This window comes from Topomyia yanbarensis, chromosome 1 (genome assembly GCF_030247195.1).
Source record: "Topomyia yanbarensis strain Yona2022 chromosome 1, ASM3024719v1, whole genome shotgun sequence".
Lineage (NCBI taxonomy): Eukaryota > Metazoa > Arthropoda > Insecta > Diptera > Culicidae > Topomyia > Topomyia yanbarensis.
In genome coordinates this window covers 114,798,879-114,819,792 of record NC_080670.1, presented here as the reverse complement: position 1 = coordinate 114,819,792, position 20,914 = coordinate 114,798,879, and the positions used below count along the sequence as shown (strand labels likewise).

General features: G+C 38.8%; 1 protein-coding gene across 1 annotated transcript in view; it reads right to left on the bottom strand.

Annotated features, from left to right (window-relative positions):
• Positions 1–6,669: 6,669 nt before the first annotated feature.
• LOC131675825 (uncharacterized) overlaps positions 6,670–20,914 on the bottom strand; it is a 23,778-nt gene continuing 9,533 nt past the window's right edge. Inside the window, exons 3-4 of the mRNA XM_058954970.1 lie at positions 7,585–11,923; positions 6,670–7,508 (exon numbers count right to left, since the gene is read on the bottom strand). Coding sequence (XP_058810953.1) covers positions 6,670–7,508; positions 7,585–11,923 — 5,178 coding nt within the window. The remainder of the gene's footprint in view (positions 7,509–7,584; positions 11,924–20,914) is intronic.

Genomic DNA, 20,914 nt, shown 5'->3' with positions numbered 1-20,914 from the left:
GCTTGCCAAATTGAAAATTATTTGGAAGTTCCATCGTTTATCACAGGTCACAATTTTTTGAAGATTGGTTTTATTTCTCAGAAACCGATTTCCACACAGCATCGATGAAAACCTGATGAAATTTTTAATTGTTGAAGCAAATATTTTCGACATTTCACAAATACCAACGAACGAATTTTTGGGTTCCCTATAATTAATTTCCTTACTGGACTTGACTGTTTGTAAACATTTTTGAACACAGATGTGTTTTCATGTTTTCAGAAATGCAAGAAATCATAGCAAAGTTTCCGCAGATTCTCATGGAATAATTATCATAGAGCTACTTGGATTTAAAAAATTTAAAATGACACATTTTGCGAGACTGTAACCAAAATTATATATTTGTTTTGATAATATTTCTTTTTCTTTTGTTTTATTGAGATTCAAGAGTAGGTATCACGAAAATCACGCTGAAAGCAACAACTTATTACGCCATAAAAATTTGAGTTTTTCAGGAAGTATATTTTATAACGGCCGTATCGTATTTTATTTATGAAGTCCCGACCAGGACGATTGAAAATAAATCACTTGATAAAATTTTATCGCTTTATTGATAGATAAATTTTCGAGATCTGATTTTTTCCGTTAAATTTTTGGAAAACTTTTATTTGGCACTCTCTAATCAATTTACTTACTACTCTTCCATTGACTTATAACGATTTATAGAAAAAATACGATTAATAGTGTATTGTAAATGATAAGCGTGGTTTGAACTACCATAAAGCCATTCTCGCTGATTACTTCTAAAGGATTGACTGAATGGATTTGTTTGAATATCCCAACGTTGGAATACACAAATCTGTCACGCAATTTTACATTGTTCCGGCTCATATTTTCAACTACTAATGCGCCGAATCCCGGATATGCCCAAAAAAACCCACATGGCTCCCTGCACATCACCTGACAAAGGATCTGAAATCCAAATCGATCACTTTCAAATCAACAGAAAATGCTTTAGTAGTTATATTGGTCAGGAAGATTGTGCTACCAGGACTCCAGCAACTGGTGATAGCACTACTGACAGAAAAATATGTACTTACACGGTTAATTTTAGGCTCTTCGAGGAATAATCTTTTTTCTGAATTGTGCAATTAATTTTTCATCGATTTTTTTTTACAATTTCCAATAAGGATTTTTTATAATTCCTCAAATGATAAAAAAGTTCTCTAAGGTTGTCTACATACTGAATTTTGACACGGGGGTCCTACTACGCTGATTCCTACTACGTTGATTCGTATTGTGAGGTACCCACGTAATAGGAATCACCTAGAATATGGGATTTCGACTAATTGGGGCTAGAATATCTCAAAAAAGTGTCCACGTAAAAGGGTGGTGTGGTGAGAAAAATTTGGGAGGATTGATTTTTATTGAACGAATTATTTTTGCTTTGGAAACCTTGCAGAATGATTCTGTTTCCCTACCCGAGCAAATACTCATGGGTTCAAACACCACATAGCCCCTTCAAAAGACCTTAAACATGGTCTGTGCCAAAATTCACAACCATCAAGACACCATAAAATGGTCTCAGTAACCCATAAATAAATAAGATATGGTATTTTACCGGACCATGGTGATGGTGTTTGCATGGGTTGAACCCATTTCAAACACCCATGCCAAATCCCATGAGCATGGGGGTATTATGGGCTTTTCGTTTGCTCGGGTATCCTGCATCAAACAAAAATTTAAAAATGTATCTCATGTGTTTCCAAGAAATTTCCATGATCAGTCGTGGAAAGTGGTAGGTTGGGAAAATTGGGAGCACAATCAAATAGATTTTTATTGAAAGAATTGTTTTGCTTAGGAAACCTTGCAGGATTATTTTGTTTGCCTATCCTGCATCCATCAGAAAAAGAAAATTTTATTTCAATGTGTTTTCAAGAAATTTCCATGATCAGTAGTGGAAATTGATAAATAGGAAAAAAATTGGGAGGTCGATCAAATTGATTTTTATAGAAAGAAATATTTTTGTTTGCGAAACATTGCAGCATGATTCTGTTTCCCTATCCTGCATCCATTAGAAGCAGAAAATTTTATTGCCATGTGTTTTCAAGTAATTTGCATGATCAATAGTGAAAATTGGTGAGTAAGAAAAATTTAGAGGACAATAAAATTGATTTTCATTGAAAGAATTGTTTTTGCTTAGAAAACCTTGCAGGATGATTGTTTGCCTATCATGTATCCATCAGAAGAAGAAATTTTTATTGCCATATGTTTCCAAGAAATTTCCATGATAAGTAATGGAAATTGGTGGGTTGGAAAAAAAATTGAAAGGACGATCAAATTGATTTTGATAGAAAGAAATATTTTTTAAGTATTTTTAAGTAATTTTCATGATCATTAGTGGAAATTGGTGGGTTGGAAAAATTGAGAGGACAATAAAATTGATTTTTATTGAAAAGATTATTTTAGCTTAGGAAACCTTGCAGGATGATTCTTTTTTCCTATCCTGTATACATCAGAAATAGAAAATTTTATCGTCATGTGTTTTCAAGAAATTTTCATGATCGGTAGTGGAATTTGGTGCGGTGGAAAAATTGAGAGGACAATCAAGTTGATTTTCATTGAAAGAGTTGTTTTTACATTTCTTACAAAAGAAATGTATAGGATTCGCTCAAACTTTGAAAACTTTTTCCGAGGCCCGGAGGGCCGAGTCTCATATACCAATCGACTCAGCTCGACAAATTGAGACAATGTCTGTATGTGTGTGTGTGTGTATGTATGTACAAAATGTCATGTAATTATCTCAGCAATGGCTGAACCGATCTTAATGAAATTAGTTTCAAATGAAAGGCCTAACGTTGCCATTGGACACTATTATTTTTATTTTATTTTTGATTTTCGATATGTTGTTTACTTTCTGAGATATGGGCGTTTTTGTGAAAACACAGCAGGTTTTTTGCGAATAACTTTTGAAAATTACAATATTGTCTGACAAACTGCACATCAATAGAAAGCTTACCTTTCTATACCTTTCTAACAAGCTATAGACTGTCTAAACACGTGCACGAGAGGCGGAGATATTAAACATTTTGTATTTTATGTCCTCGCTTACCAATTTCCACTAACTAAAAATGAGATTGTTTCATACAGAGTATTGCTTTACTGGTGTTTTAGGGGCAAAACTAAACCGATTTTGAATATCGGGGTATGAAAACACATCTACGTGATTCAAGGAATTCGATGTTGAGAACATTTTGTGAATTACCTTTATAATAAATTAACTATTTCTCAAAAATCAATATATAAGTTCACTTCAAAGACAAAGTAATGTGTTGATAAAGAAACAGTGAGTTCTAGTATTTATTCCTTGGATTAGGCATTGCGTTCAATCATAAGGTAAATTTTGGATGGTATATCAATACACAGATCAACAAGTAATTCACCTAGTAGTGAGATAAAAGATTTCTCATATAATTATACTCGTGGCGTCACCGATAGCAACTGTATGTTTGAAGCCCAAAAATCTAGCGAAAATTTAACTCTTTTGCAAGATTTAGGTTATACTGGTTATGGCGCAAAACTTACTACTTACATTATTTATGATAAGAATGTAAGAAATCAATATATCATAATAATATACCTATAAAAATAATGTCACTGCATTAACCATCATTTGCCATTCCTCACACGCCCCCCCCCCCTCCATCTCTCTCTCCCTCCTCTCTCTCTCTCTCTCTCTCTCTCTCTCTCTCTCTCTCTCTCTCTCTCTCTCTCTCTCTCTCTCTCTCTCTCTCTCTCTCTCTTGCTCTCTCTCTGTCTCTCTTCTATCGCATCTATCTAACTATTTCTGTATCCATTTCTAAGTTGTGTGATAAGATCTTCTGCCAATCTGAAATATTTATTAATTGTTATTGCGAAGGTTTGAGAAAAAACTATTTCTTGTCTGCTGCTACATCAACTCAACTTTAATTCAATTCTATTCAAAGCCTGTATCTACACTATAATTAAGGAAATTCATGGCTATATCAGAAAAATATTTGGCTTAACTGGGTAATATGAAAGCTTGACGATGAAAATTTTCAAAAGAGACATTCCACGTGCGATGTTTAAACTATTCGTATCTCTATTGAATTTTGAATGAAATATATGCTCAAAGACTGAAAGCTGAATCCAGAAGGATTGGACTTGCCATCAACGTTTCGAAGACAAAATACATGAGAGGAAGAGGTTCTAAAGACGACAATGTGAACCTCCCACCCGAGTTCGGATTGACGGTGACGAAATCGAGATGGTCGACGAATTCATGTATTTGGGTTCACTGGTAACCGACGACAATGATAACAGCAGAGAAATTCAGAGACGGATCTTGGCGGGAAATCGTGCCTACTTTGGACTCCGGAGGACGCTCCGGTCGAACAAAATTCGCCGGCGCACGAAGTTGATTATCTACAAGACGCTGATTAGATCGATAGTCCTCTACGGCCACGAGACCTGGACTATGCTCGTGGAGGACCAACGCGCCCTTGGAGTTTGTTACATGGGTTTCTGTCGAGGGGGAATCAAAAACCTCGAGCAGTCTCGGAAAGCTCAGAAAATGCGCTCACAAAACTGAAAACACAACAAATCTTCATATTCAACATAAAACTTTATTGGCGCTGCTTCGCCCCTCTCCTCAAACTCAATTTCACCTTCATTTTCCTTCTTTTCTCTACTCTCCTCCTTTCTATTTCCTATTCAACTGCATCTCGCTCCCTTCTCTACTCTGTTCTTACACTTTACGCACCTATTTTGTTTTACTCACTGCTTTCTTCCGGGGCGCCCCTCTACGCATAAACAATACCGCTCATTTCCATTCTTCCTCTCCCGACGCCTTCGCCTACGCACACGCCTTCGCGGCCTATTACACAGCGTCCCGGTTCAATTCTCCGTTGTTGGCTCACCCCGCCACATGCTGATTCCGAAACTGTACTCCAGCGGCTATAAAAGTGTGTTGACCGTCTCGGATTCTTGACCGTAGGGGACGACGTGACTTGTGGATTTGTCGGATGGTTACTTGCTGACGAGAATCTGCAATATAAAACAAAAACCCTGTTCTCGGTCGGAGTTAGAACGCGTATTTTATCAGTAGCGGAGGTCACTGACCTCGTTCCACAGGCCGTTGGCCTGGCAGTTTGTTATAGATGGCCGACGGGCCAAGCACAATAGCCCTTTTGGGCGCACACGCACTCGCGACGCGGTTGACTAGTGACTTTCGGAACTGTCTCGTAGTGAAATATCACAAGTCGTTGCACTATTGAAACAGAGTTTATTTAAGAAAAAAAATTCACTATATATTTGAACTTTATTTGCTCTGTTATCTAGCGCGGTTTAGATACACAGATGCGATGTGACGGATGGTCTGAACTTAACTGAAACTGACCTAGCAGACTGGTCGCTGCTATGGTGCAGTGGTGAATATAGGATACGATCATGCACGATCGGTAGCTACCTGCTATCCCTATCTTTCTGCTGGTGATAAGGGAAATAGACTGATAAGAGCAGATCTACGGGAGAGAGATAATAATGTGGAACTTATCTGTGTTGCCAATTTAGTGGTTTAGTTCATTCCTAAACATGCCGCCCGCCTTGAAACCAACGGGGTTTCAAACTTGAACTGTCCTCACATTTCTAATCTATGCTGTACTTCTCGCTCCTATTTTCTACTACTTCAACATAACTTTTACAAATTTTGTTTATGCACATTTCAACTTGAATTCACTTTTCAACTGCTTCAAATCTGCTGCGGATGATGACGACACCGAGTCCTCTCGGTTCTTTGGCGATGGTTGCTTGTTAATTTCGGATTAAAAGTGCTTCTGCTACGGGTGATTGGATACTGCTTTCACTGCCTCTGAATTTCGGATTATTTTCCTATGTGGGGACGATGGTCATCTATGGCTTTTCGGATATCAATATGCTGGCTGGTGTCTCGTACGCTGCGTGTGGGTGCATCGGTTGATGCGAATGACTTCCTTCCTTCTTTCTTCAGTACGATTCGTTGTGCATTTTGTGTGCATGGTTTTGGTTGGTGATTTCCTCGGAACGACATGGATGTAGTATTCTGATGGAGAATTTTGTAAAACCGGAACAACTTACCCACACAAGCTTGTTAGGTGCTTGCGAATACTTCACGTTGTGGTTGCTCGTGGGGAGGGTTCCTCGAACTTGGATGACGTTGGTAGTCGAAATAGCTTGCTTGTAGACTCGGAGATTCTAGCTGACTGGACGGGGTGATCAGACCCAACCTCAACTGACTAACCGAGGCTGACTGGAGATGGTACCATGGCTGGTCTCCAGACGAGAAAAGACGATGAACTGTGTAACTGCCAACGATATTGCGAAACAATTAGACTTGCTTAACCAGACGATGACCCTTTTGGCCAACGTGGACGCCTTGCGCGTCGAAACTGATGCGTGCTTATAGCTACCAATCAAATGAGACAAGACTGTTTCATTTGCCTTCACCAAATAAAGAGAACTTCCAACATGCATGCACAAACGAGACGAATACGAGCTTCGACCAACTGCAGATTGACGGATGACTGCGTTGATGACTTGACATGATGATTTCTGACCCGGAGGACCGGGGCAGGATGACTGGACTGCGAAGGCACTCCCTGGGGAGCCCTCCGCATTGCTGCAGCAGTGGGTTTAGTTCCCAACTGCCGTTGATTCCGTGACGTTGTCCCGGATTGGAAGAACGCAGATTTTAGATATCGCTCTGTCGAAGCAGCCGTCCTTGGTACGCACGGTGACAACTCGGATGTTGCCATCTGCTCCGTAGAAGACCTTCACTACTCGTCCTAGGTTCCACTTCAGCGGAGGTGTATTCTCGTCCTTCAGTAAAACCATCGTTCCTTCTGCCACGTTGTCTCGCTGCCTAGTCCACTTAGTGCGATTGTGAAGGTCAGACAGGTACTGAGTGCTCCACTTCTTCCACATCTGCTGAATGAGACCTTGGGCTCGCTGCCACATAGAAAGCCTATTGATTGGTATATCCTGAAGGCCTGGTTCTGGGATCGCAGTCAAAGGCCGATGCACTAGAAAGTGCCCTGGAGTGAGCGCTTCGAAATCGTTCGGGTCGCTGCTGACCGGTGTCAGTGGACGCGAGTTGAGGATAGCTTCGATCTGCGCTAAAGCTGTTAGCATTTCGTCAACGGTGAGAGTCCTCAGACCGATTGTCTTCCGGAAGTGATTCTTAAATGACTTTACTTGTGCCTCCCATAGCCCACCAAAGTTTGGGCTGCGAGGTGGAATGAAGCGAAACTCGATGTTATCGTTTTCCGCATCCTTGACAACAGCATCTTGGAAGTGCTGTCCGTGAAATAGTCGATGTAGCTCAATCAATTCACGTTTGGCGCCGACGAACGTTGTAGCGTTATCGCACATGATTAGTTGTGGTTTTCCTCGACGGGCTACAAATCGCTTCAATGCAGCTAGGAACGCTTGAGTGGTCAGATCTGCTACGAGCTCTAGATGAACTGCCTTCACTGCGAGGCATACAAATATTGCCACGTAACTTCACTGGCCGAGTACGACGGTTAGGATAGCTGATGAAGAACGGACCACAATAATCCACTCCTACCTTCAAAAACGGTGAAGATGGAGTGACACGTTCAGGCGGGAGATCTGCCATAAGCTGCTCTAACGCCTTGGGCTTTCGTTTGAAACACGCTACGCACTCGTGGATCACTTTTCTGGCCAAGCTGTGAATAGCGGTTGGCCAAAACTTCTCTCGAACGGAAGCAATCAGCAATTGCTGTCCGGCGTGGAACAAACGTAGATGATAATGCCTCACAATTAGAGTTGCAAAAGGATGATGACTATCCAAGATAAACGGATGCTTCCTGGAAGCTGGTATCGGCGCATGGAAAAGTCGACCGCCAACGCGCATTACACCATCAGCAGACAAACGTGGACATAGACTATTGATAGTGGATCCTTCATGAACTTGACCATTCTTTGTTAAGCTGCGCAACTCTGCTGAAAAGCACTCCTGCTGCGATAGACGAACCAGCACGAGCACCGCTTGCTCTAATTCATCGTGCGAAATATTTCCGGTTTTTCTGGACTGCCTATTACAGGTTTGTGCGTTGAATCTGAAGCGCAGAAGAAGCGCTACAAGTCGAAGAAGTTCGGTGTATGACGAACGCATTCCAAAGATGTCGCTAGGTGGAAGTGCTTGAGCAGGAAATGATGACGATGGTCGCTCTTCCAGCAACGCAGGCTCTATCTGATCTGGTGCAGGCTCTACAGCTTTCGGCCAATATTGTCCCATTTGCGACATCCACAGGGGACCCTCGAACCACAGAGACTGATATTGTAGTTGAGCTGGTGACATCCCTCGAGAAATCAGGTCTGCGGGATTTTCAATTCCTGGTACGTGGTTCCATGTTCCGTCCTTGGTGAGATGCTGAATTTCCGACACTCGATTTGCTACGAACGCTTGCCATCGTGATGGCTGAGATGCTAACCAGTGCTTGACTATCATCGAGTCTGTCCAGAAATAGGCAGACTTAACAGGTGCGATTCGGGCGAACTTCTCGAACAGATGACTAAGCAGAAGGGCCGATGACAGTTCCAATCGAGGAATAGATATTTTCTTTTTCTTGGTCTTCAGATTTTCCAGTGGTGCTACTCTGAACTTGGACGTAATGAGACATGTTGTGATTGTTCCATCTAAAGCCGTGCAACGAAGGTACAGACAGGCTCCATATGCGACCTCTGATGCATCGCAAAATCCATGTAGTTGAACTTCGGACCAATCATTACTGCAACCAATCCAACGGGGAACTGATAACGATTCTAAAGCCATCAAATTTTGCTTGTATTCCTTCCAAACTTCTTGTAGTGATTCATCCAACGGGTCGTCCCAATCGCACTTCAGACGCCAGAGTTGCTGAATAAAAATCTTCGCCTGTACAACTACTAGTCCCACTAATCCTAGCGGGTCAAACAGACACGCTGCATCTGAGTGGATACTACGTTTGGTTATGGCGGCGGAGTTCGATCGCCACTGTGGAAAACTAAAGCAAAAACTATCCGAACTAGTGTCCCACCGCAAACCAAGTGTTTTCACAGTAGAACTGGATGAATCTAACTCCAGTGTGGATCGTTCATCTTGCAGATTTTTCGGCAGTCTTGAAAGCAACTTAGCAGAATTGGAGTTCCACTTTCTGAGTGTGAAACCGGCTAAGTTGGTTACCTGAGTCACTTCCGAAATCAATGCATTAGCCTCTTCGATACTATCGGCTCCTGACAGCATATCATCGACGTAAAAGTCTTCTTGGATTACCCTAGCGGCAATGGGGTGAGTCGACTCACTGTCTTTCCCTAGTTTCGTCAAACACTTCGTCGCAAGATACGGTGCACTTGCAGTCCCGTACGTGACTGTGGTAAGCTCGAAGATCTTTATAGGTTCTTCCGGCGATTCCCTCCAAAGAATCCGCTGTAAGTGTTGGTCCGATGGCTGCACACGAACCATCCGGTACATTTTGGCTACGTCAGCCACAAGCGCAAACCGATGCAGTCGGAAACGGGTGATGATCGATATCAAATCATCCTGTACGACGGGTCCCACCATTAGCGTGTCGTTCAGGGAAATTCCGCTAGACGTACGACAAGATCCGTCGAAGACAACTCGTAGTTTTGTTGTAGTACTGTCTGGTTTCAGCACTGCGTGATGCGGCATGTAGTAAACTGGGTCATCACAGGACTCATCGATAATCTCCTTCATATGGCCCATCAACAGATATTCGTGGATAAACTCGCGGTACATTGCCTTTAGTTCAACGTTTGCGTCGAGTCTTCTCTCGAGATTAAGGAATCGTTTGTGTGCGATATTTTTCGATTCTCCCAGTCTTGCGATGGCAAACTCTTTCCTTGGTAGAGTTACGACAAATTTACCTTCAGCATCACGCACGGTTGTTCTTTCAAACAGTTCCTCGCAGGCAGTCTCTTCAACCGAATGGGTACTGTTGACATGACAGGTTTCAAGCTCCCAGAACCTTGCAAGCAACTCTTGTAGATCCGCTGTAGAAGTGACGTAGCTTGAAGTTCTAGGAATGTTGGGATCCTCCGGAACCTTTCCAGATAATACCCAACCGAATACGGTATCTTGTAGAGTGGGGCCATCCTCGGATAGCTTCTTCCTTCCAGCAGTGAGCGGGTCGTAGTAGCACTCTGCTCCGATAATCATATCAATTGATCCTGGTTTTCCGTACGATGGATCTGTTAACACAAGATCTGATGGAAACAGACTGATGTCGACTTGAATAGGCCGAATAGGCAAAGTTCGGGTGATCTTCGGTAGAACATGGAACTGCATTGTCTCCGTAAATGTTGAGATTGACGGTATTCGTGGTTGAATATTTGCTTCCACGAACTTTGTTGATGCAACACTGCCATTACCAATGCCTTCAACTCTCAAGAATGAAGGGGATTCTCGGAACTTCAATCTTCTCGAAAAGCTAGTAGTCATATAACAGAACTCTGAGCATGAATCTAACAAAGTTCTGGCAAACGAAGTGTTTCCAAACTGATCTTCAACGCGAACAATCGCAGTGGACATAATAATCTGTCGCGGCGATGCTTGCGCAGTAGTCTTGAGAGTATTTGTTACGTGTGGGTCTGTGGTGGATTGTGGGTGAGTGTTTTGAGAGCTGGTGCGAATTACGGGATGTGAAGTTGTGGCCTTTACTTGTGTGGGTGATTGAGTGGGTGTGTTTTGTGTCTGACCTTGCGGTTTAGGTACGATTTGTTGAGGTTGTGGGCCTGCTACCTGTGGTCTACCTTGTACTTGCGGAGTGGGAAGTTTCACTGGGCGAATGACACTTGCTGTATTCTCGTAGTGCAGAAGGGTGTGATGCTTACCGCCGCACCGATTGCAGGATCCTCGTGAGCAACAATCAGCAAAGTGACCCACTGACAAACAATTTCGGCAAAGTCGCCTTCGGTTCACGTCCTCGACTCGCTGGGCAATTGACATACTCTTAAACTTACTGCAGCGAAACACTATGTGAAACGATTCACCGCAAAACACACATCTCTTCGACGACTGAGCTGAAGTATGAGTAACGGACAAACGTGAACGTCTCGATTCATCAACACTAGATTTGCTTGGAGCGATTGACTGCAATACCGTGCACTGATCTCGTAGAAATTCCATCAGGTTATCGTATATTGGCACCTCTTTGGAGTTGTCGTGGGTTTCCCATTGACGAATAGTGACCGCATCCAAGCGAGAGCATACCATATGAGCAAGTATTGTCGACCAGTTTTCCGGGTGTTCGCCTATCTTCGCCAGCATTTGTAAGTTGCGATCGAATTTACTGATCAGAGTGTTCAGAGCGTCGCAGCTTTCTCTTCGCATTGGCTCAATCGCGAACAGAGCATCCAAATGCGCCTTTACGATGAGCTTTTTGTTTTCAAACCTCTTCTCCAAAAGTCTCCAGGCTACCTCGTAGTTGTCTGCTGAAAGTTCCACGGAGTCAATCTCCTGAAACGCATCGCCAGTTACTGAAGACCGTAAATATGTAAACTTGTCAACATCATCCAGCTGACGGTTGTTATGAATCAAACTGCGGAACGAATCTCGAAACGTAATCCATTCCTTCACCTTTCCGCTGAATGAGGGTAGCTTGATATCCGGTAGCTTAACACGAGAAACAGAAGGCTGAGGTATAGCAACATCTTCAATGGGACCAACCTGCCTTGGTTGCAAAATCGACTTGGCTCGCAAAGCAATGAGAGAAGACTTGATCTCGAAATATTCCTCCTCTACAACTCGAATAGCTTCATCAAATTCCTCCTCTCGCTGGATTGCCAGTGCTTCTAAACGTTCGGTCCGTTGCTCTGCCGACTCCTTCAAGTCTCGAGAGGATAAACTGTTCTCCAAGAAAATGGGCTGCTGATAAAATCAACTATCGCATGGATGGCAAAAATATTTATCGCTTGCTTTGGACGGGAGGATAAGATACTTGGTAGTTACCATGGGGAAATAACATGCGAGTGACCTAGCTGTATCTTACGTGTGAGTGATAATTTTAACAACTGCTCATGATTGAACGCAACGTCTAATGCAAGGGATAAATACTAGAACTCGCTGTTTCACTTTCAACACATTTTTACATTTCTTATAAAAGAAATGTATAGAATTCGCTCAAACTTTCAAGATTTTTTCCGAGGCCCGTAGGGCCGAGTCTTATATACCAATCGACTCAGCTCGACGATTTGGGACAATGTCTGTGTGTCTGTTAGTCTGTGTGTGTATATGTAACGGACAAACTCTCATTCGTGTTTCTCAGCAATGGCTGAACCGCCTTTCTCATTTACTCTAAAATTCGTCAATCTAATCCCGACTCGGAAGGCCAAGTGTCATATGCCAATCGACTCAGTTCGTCGAGATCGGAAAATGTCTGTGTGTGTATGTGTGAATGTGGAAAAAAAATGTGACCTCTGTTTCTCAGAGATGGCTGGACCGATTTGCACAAAGTTAGTCTCAAATGAAAGGTACAACCTTCCCATCGGCTGCTATTGAATTTTTTATTGATTGGACTTCCGGTTCCGGAGTTACGAGTTGAAGAGTGCAATCACACAGCAAATTCCCATATAAACTTATATGAAAAATTTTCAAAATCAAATTTGTATTTTTGATGCCAAATGACTCTATAATGCATGAAACATTGAGATTTGATGTAAACTCGAAAAAATAATGTTTGACAAAAATTGACTTTTTTGCACTTTGTCTTTTTGTCTTTCTCATATAGAAAGGTTATGCAATCACTCTAAAAATCGTCAATCATACCGGCCCGGAGGGAGTATGCAGTGAGGGGTTGCTACTTTAAAATTAAAACTAGTTTAAAATTTCTTAACAAGTTGAAAATTTTCGGCAGGACCTGGACCTTTCTCCATGATCCGCCGCTGGTTTCAAGCGATGTTTCAGTATCACATAGTATCTCAAGATCGTGGCTGTCGATCCATTGTACGTATGTGCAAATCGTACTGAACATGTAAGATTCATTTCCACCATTGTATTGAACATAACCAGCCATGGAATCGTAGTCAGGACAAATGAGACAAGCACAATTGCACCACTAGGTGGATTAAAACAGATTTTTATTTTGGGAATGCGTCGAGTTGAGACGAAAACGTAATATGATTAATAACGAGGATAACACTTTTCGAATGTAGAGAGAAATTTATGAAAAATGACGATTTCCATTCGACTCTAGCAGGTCCTGATCGATTGTGATGAGAATTTGATTTTTGTTGTATGACCAATTATATGTATAGGTCAAATGTTCAAAAACAGTAATTTGAGGTCAAGATAACATCATTTTGAAACCGCCAATTTCGGAGGTTTAGTACTTTCGATAAGTTTTACAAACGTTAAACAGCGCATCATTTGATAAAATAATTTTGACGGTATATCGTCTAAGAAGTATTCATTGTGATTTTTCTCAGGTTAATATTCATGACTACAATAAAGTCTCAACAAATTCGCTAAAGACACGAACTCTGTTACTATTTTCTGAAAAATTAATTCTGCATAATTTAAAAACTTCAAAAATTACGGTTTCGGAATTATGCCGTTTGGACAGAAAGATCAATTTTCACCAAACCCCCACCAATTGTAAAATTGGTATTGTAAGAAAACGTAAGGGCGATTCTTCAATTCCGTTAGGTGGGACCGAAAAAGTAAACAATCGCCAAAGGGGCGATACTATCATTTTGTCAATTTCAATAGCAAACACAAATTTTAATTTAATAATTTCAAATACTTCATGAAGTTTTGGGTTTCGATCACTGAATCATGCAATCTAGGATGTAAAAAACACAATAGTTCTTAAATAAGAAATAAAACCAAGTCTGGAAATATTCACTGTTGATTTTCTTTGAATGGTGTCACTGCTAGTGTCGCTTTTTTGCGAGAAAAAGCGTAGATTTCTTAGTTTTCAGTCGCGTTGGAAATTTGAGTAAAGTATAAACTTCAAATCGATTCAAAAAACCGATTTAATCCACCTTGCAGTGAGATGAGACATTTCTTACACATTTCTCTATTGGATTAGTTTGCAGAACTCACGAGAAGTAAGCACCCAACTAGAGGTGGGATGAAAACAGTTTCTAGTCTTGCACGAATACAATCTCGAATAAACTGAATAAATTATAGAAATCAACAAAACGACCGAAATAAAAAAGTAAAGCAAAAAATGAAATAATAGGTTTTTAAATTCATAAAATGAGTAAAAAAATTAATGTAAATCAAAAATATAATATACACGAATCAAATTAGATTAGGTTATTAAATAAAAATTAAGATTATATTTAGAAATAGTTATAAGATTAATAGAATAAAATGACTCATACTAACAAATTGAATGGAATAAAACGAATGACTGAACATTAAATGCATAAAATTAAAGATGAAATCAAATGAATCAATTGAATCAAATGAATTAAATGAATCAAATGAATCAAATGAATCAAATGAATTAAATGAATCAAATGAATCAAATGAATCAAATGAATCAAATGAAACAAATGAATCAAATGAATCAAATGAATCAAATGAATCAAATGAATCAAATGAATCAAATGAATCAAGTGAATCAAATGAATCAAATGAATCAAATGAATCAAATTAATCAAATTAATCAAATTAATCAAATGAATCAAATGAATCAAATGAATCAAATGAATCAAATGAATCAAATGAATCAAATGAATCAAATGAATCAAATGAATCAAATGAATCAAATGAATCAAATGAATCAAATGAATCAAATGAATCAAATGAATCAAATGAATCAAATGAATCAAATGAATCAAATGAATCAAATGAATCAAATGAATCAAATGAATCAAATGAATCAAATGAATCAAATGAATCAAATGAATCAAATGAATCAAATGAATCAAATGAATCAAATGAATCAAATGAATCAAATGAATCAAATGAATCAAATGAATCAAATGAATCAAATGAATCAAATGAATCAAATGAATCAAATGAATCAAATGAATCAAATGAATCAAATGAATCAAATGAATCAAATGAATCAAATGAATCAAATGAATCAAATGAATCAAATGAATCAAATGAATCAAATGAATCAAATGAATCAAATGAATCAAATGAATCAAATGAATCAAATGAATCAAATGAATCAAATGAATCAAATGAATCAAATGAATCAAATGAATCAAATGAATCAAATGAATCAAATGAATCAAATGAATCAAATGAATCAAATGAATCAAATGAATCAAATGAATCAAATGAATCAAATGAATCAAATGAATCAAATGAATTTAATGAATCTAATGAATCAAATGAATCAAATGAATCAAATGAATCAAATGAATCAAATGAATCACATGAATCAAATAAATCAAATAAATCAAATAAATCAGATAAATCAAATTGATTTAATTCATCCAGTGAATACAATGAATCAAATTAATGAAATGGATCAAATGAATAAAAAGAATGGATGAACAAAATGAATAAAGTAAAAAATAAATGAAATGCATAAATAAAACAAACGAATCAAATAAACAAAATGAGCTGAAGTGATAAAATGAATAAAAAGAAGAAAATGAGCAGAATTAAATGCATTGATTAAAATGAAAAATTGAACAATGGTAAAAGGTTATAAATTAATATAAAGAAATAAATTGAATCAAATAAATTATTTGGATGGAATGATTAAAACTGAAAAAGTAGTCAGATTATTAAAATGAAGAAACTGGACAAAATGAATAAACTAGAAAAAATGAATAAAATGCATACAATGAAAACAATGAATAAAATAAGTTAAATGAATGATATGAGTAAAATGCACAAAAAAAGTAAACTGATCAGAGTGAATCCAAAGAATGAAACGAATAAAATAAGTAAAATGAACACAGATGAGCAAAACGAATAAAAAGATGCTGAATGAAATAATTAATTAAAATGAAATGGTCATATATTTGAAGCTAAAGACATTTTTGAATAAAGAAGATGAATAAACCGGATTGTACGAATTTGAGAACCATTGCATCAGAAAGTTTTGAAATGTTTTTGAAAATCCTATCTTCTGAGGAAAGGCTAATTAATATGTAATGGACTTTCTAGGGCTTCCATCTTTTTTTGGTTTTATTCTTTTTGTTTACATTCGTCTTTACTTGACGGCGTCGTTTTAAGATTATCTGGTGTTTCTACTTTATTGTTGTACCTTAATTAGTTATCAGGAACCTGGAATGTTCAATTTGCTTTGGAATTCGAAGTTTACTTTTTGGTCACATATTACCGAAAAAGATTTATGTACAGAATAGAATTTACAGGTCCAGTATTTTAACGCACAATTGAATACAGTAAAGTGAGACAAGGTCACATGTGCTTTCAAGTCCCTTGAGCAAAGAACGACAGGGAGAATGCGATTCGTGAATGAGACAGGTAGATATTTCAAAGTTTTTATTTGCATTGAAGTAAATAGTGTGAAATGTCTAGGCTATGTCGATGGCATAAAAGCCGTGCATTTAGTTGATTGCAATGCAGTCTCTTTCCATTCATCCTTATAGCTTTCATATTGTTTCGTTCGGAATTCTCGTGCAGGAAATATGGATAAATAAGTCCTATACAGACCAATACTGTGAAAAAAAATATGTTTCAAACTACTTAGTATATCCACATATGGACGACGATAAGTTAGAAGACACATTGTAGTTGCATCCCCCATCGAGAGTGGGTACTTTGAGAGACTTCTTTTCCTGGATCTAATTTGTGGATATTTTTGGTCTTTGATCCGTTATTTTTCATGAAAGTTCGTACCAATACAACGAATGTGCAGCTGATACAACTCATGGTTCATTCGCCTGCGCCACGTTCCGTGTTCCATCTGCACGCCACCATAGATGGTACGCAACACCTTTCGTTCGAAAACTCCAAGGGCGCGTTGGTCCTCCACGAGCATAGTCCAGGTCTCGTGGCCGTAGAGGACTACCGATCTAATCAGCGTCTTGTAGATAATCAACTTCGTGCGCCGGCGAATTTTGTTCGACCGGAGCGTCCTCCGGAGTCCAAAGTAGGCACGATTTCCCGCCAAGATCCGTCTCTGAATTTCTCTGCTGTTATCATTGTCGTCGGTTACCAGTGAACCCAAATACATGAATTCGTCGACCATCTCGATTTCGTCACCGTCAATCCGAACTCGGGTGGGAGGTTCACATTGTCGTCTTTAGAACCTCTTCCTCTCATGTATTTTGTCTTCGAAACGTTGATGGCAAGTCCAATCCTTCTGGATTCAGCTTTCAGTCTTTGAGCATATATTTCATTCAAAATTCAATAGAGATACGAATAGTTTAAACATCGCACGTGGAATGTCTCTTTTGAAAATTTTCAGCGTCAAACTTTCATATTACCCAGTTAAGCCAAATATTTTTCTGATATAGCCATGAATTTCCTTAATTATAGTGTAGATACAGCCTTTGAATAGAATTGAATTAAAGTTGAGTTGATGTAGCAGCAGACAAGAAATAGTTTTTTCTCAAACCTTCGCAATTACAATTAATAAATATTTCAGATTGGCAGAAGATCTTATCACACAACTTAGAAATGGATACAGAAATAGTTAGATAGATGCGATAGAAGAGAGACAGAGAGAGAGAGAGAGAGAGAGAGAGAGAGAGAGAGAGAGAGAGAGAGAGAGAGAGGGAGGGAGGGAGAGAGTGATGGAGGGGGGGGGGGCGTGTGAGGAATGGCAAATGATGGTTAATACAGTGATATTATTTTTATAGGTATATTATTATGATATATTGATTTCTTACATTCTTATCATAAATAATGTAAGTAGTAAGTTTTGCGCCATAACCAGTATAACCTAAATCTTGCAAAAGAGGTAAATTTTCGCTAGATTTTTGGGCTTCAAACATACAGTTGCTATCGGTGACGCCACGAGTATAATTATATGAGAAATCTTTTATCTCACTACTAGGTGAATTACTTGTTGATCTGTGTATTGATATACCATCCAAAATTTACCTCATGATTGAACGCAATGCCTAATCCAAGGAATAAATACTAGAACTCACTGTTTCTTTATCAACACATTATTTTGTCTTTGAAGTGAACTTATATATTGATTTTTGAGAAATAGTTAATTTATTATAAAGGTAATTCACAAAATGTTCTCAACATCACGTAGATGTGTTTTCATACCCCGATATTCAAAATCGGTTTAGTTTTGCCCCTAAAACACCAGTAAAGCAATACTCTGTATGAAACAATCTCATTTTTAGTTAGTGGAAATTGGTAAGCGAGGACTAAAAATACAAAATGTTTAATATCTCCGCCGCTCGTGCACGGATTTAGACAGTCTATAGCTTGTTAGAAAGGTATTTTAACAAGCTTTCTATTGATGTGCAGTTTGTCAGACAATATTGTAATATGTTATTCGCAAAAAACCTGCTGTGTTTTCACAAAAACGCCCATATCTCAGAAAGTAAACAACATATCGAAAATCAAAAATAATAGTGTCAAATGGCAACGTTAGGCCTTTCATTTGATTTTTCATTATTTCACTAATTTCTACTAATTTCATTTTTCACTAATTTCATTAAGATCGGTTCAGCCATTGCTGAGATAATTACATGACATTTTGTACATACATACATACACACATACACACACACATACAGACATTGTCTCAATTTGTCGAGCTGAGTCGATTGGTATATGAGATTCGGCCCTCCGGGCCTCGGAAAAAGTTTTCAAAGTTTGAGCGAATCCTATACATTTCTTTTGTAAGAAATGTAAAAAAATCGATTTTTTTGGCTCAGTACAATATACGTAACCCCTTTAGGAAAATTCAGTTTTCCCATCACAATGCATTTATTGAGGAATTTAGATATTTTATTAATGGAGCATTAGCAATAATACGTTTGTATATCTATTTTATGGGCCATTTTTTGCTTTCCCAGTGATTTGGTTTGAGATTTCTAGCAGTGATGTTGTCCTATGCTGATTTGAGCGATTCTCTGAGTCCTGCCACTATCCCATGTAGTATGTGTTATCAAAAACATCGCGAAGCATCAAGTTCTAAATGTTCTCAAACGATATAATATCCGAAGAGAGTGATAAGAGTTATAAGAAATGTCTCATCACACTGTTAGGTGGATTAAAAGCGTGTTTTGAAAATCTATAGCTTGTTAGAAAGGTATTTTTACAAGCTTTCTATATATGTTTGTGAGACAATATTGCATTGTTCAAAAGTTATTTGCAAACAACCTGCAATGTTTTGACAAAATGACCTATATCTCAGAAAGTAAACAACATATCGAAAAACAAAAATGATAGTGTCAAAAGGGCACGCTGGGCCTTTCATTTGAAACTAGTTTCATTATGATCGGTTCATCCATTTCTGAGATAATTACATGACATTTTGTACATACATACATACACACATACTCACACACACACCCATACAGACATTGTCTCAATTTGTCGAGCTGAGTCGATTGGTATATGAAACTCGGCCCTCCGGGCCTCGGAAAAAGTTTTCGAAGTTTGAGCGAATCCTATACATTTCTTCTGTAAGAAATGTGAAACCTGTTTTAATCAACCTAGTGGTGCAATCGTTCCTTTCTCATATATCCAATCTATGATTACATAACTGGATAAGCTCAATAAGTCTGCTACATTCTTATTACGCTTGGTACCTATATGTGTTTCGCTTTTGGCATTTGGCAAGTAAAATACAAATTCGATTTTTGGAATTTCTGGTATTGTATCCTACATTTGAAACCAAGTTTGTAAAAATCAGCAAGCGTTTGCGGAAAAATAGGTGTTACATAAACTCAAGAACTTGGCATTGGTCATTAGTGATCTGGACCCGCAAATACAAAGAATGTTGCACCCATTTTAATAATCATTACAGTACCTATTTATATGCAGTGCAGTAAAAAATTAACAGCAGCTTGTGGGAGCGCTATACCGTTCGTTTGAAACAAAGTTTTTCCATATCGGTTCAGACATGTCTGTGGAAATTGATCTACACACGTACAACCCCTCTCCTCATACTCACACAAACACACATAATGTATTAGCGACAGTCCGAAGTTAAATGGGTCAAGCAGCGTGCTAGCAAAAGCAACTGATGAGGGGAAATACGAACGCGCAATCGTTGGACAAATGAGAATTCGGTGTCTAGCTTCTTTGCCAGGAACTATCACGTTGATCGCGACAAAGCAATGCGCTCACTGGCTCTAAGTTACGGATAGATGTGGAACCTCAATGGCTCAACAAATGCAAGAGCCCGCGGGTTAAGAAAAGAGCAGGTACAAGAACACAATCCTTCCCTAAGTAATATCTACAGAAGGTGTAGATTTAGTCAGTTGATGTAATGGGGGAAGAACAGTATGAATCCGACAACACCACGTACCAAGTCGTTTAAAGTTTCCCACTCGAGAGTAACAAACACAGACATTTTCTGATCTCGACGATCTTTCTCGTTGGTTATATGGTATACGGCACTCGGCCCTCCGAGACTTGACTGGAAAGTCGATTTGAAGTGATTGGAAAGCCTTTCTCTATATCAGAATGGCAAAGAGGGGAGACATAATGTTGCACCAAAGTAATGAGACCCGAAAAAGTTGCGTGTAAGAATCACAGAGTATATGAAAATTTCCGGAATCAAATTCAGGACGGCTTTCAAAGCAAATCTAGGACATTTCGGCGTGAATGTAACCACCAAACGAAGCTAGTCGCAGTATAGTTCGAAATATACGCGGGAAGATTTCTTCGAAAATTGGGTTTCTAAACTACAACTGGACTGTAAAATAAAACATTACGGCTAAAGCAAGAGTCTGCAAGCTATACGACAAGGATCTGACCAAATTCAACAAGTTTGACTTC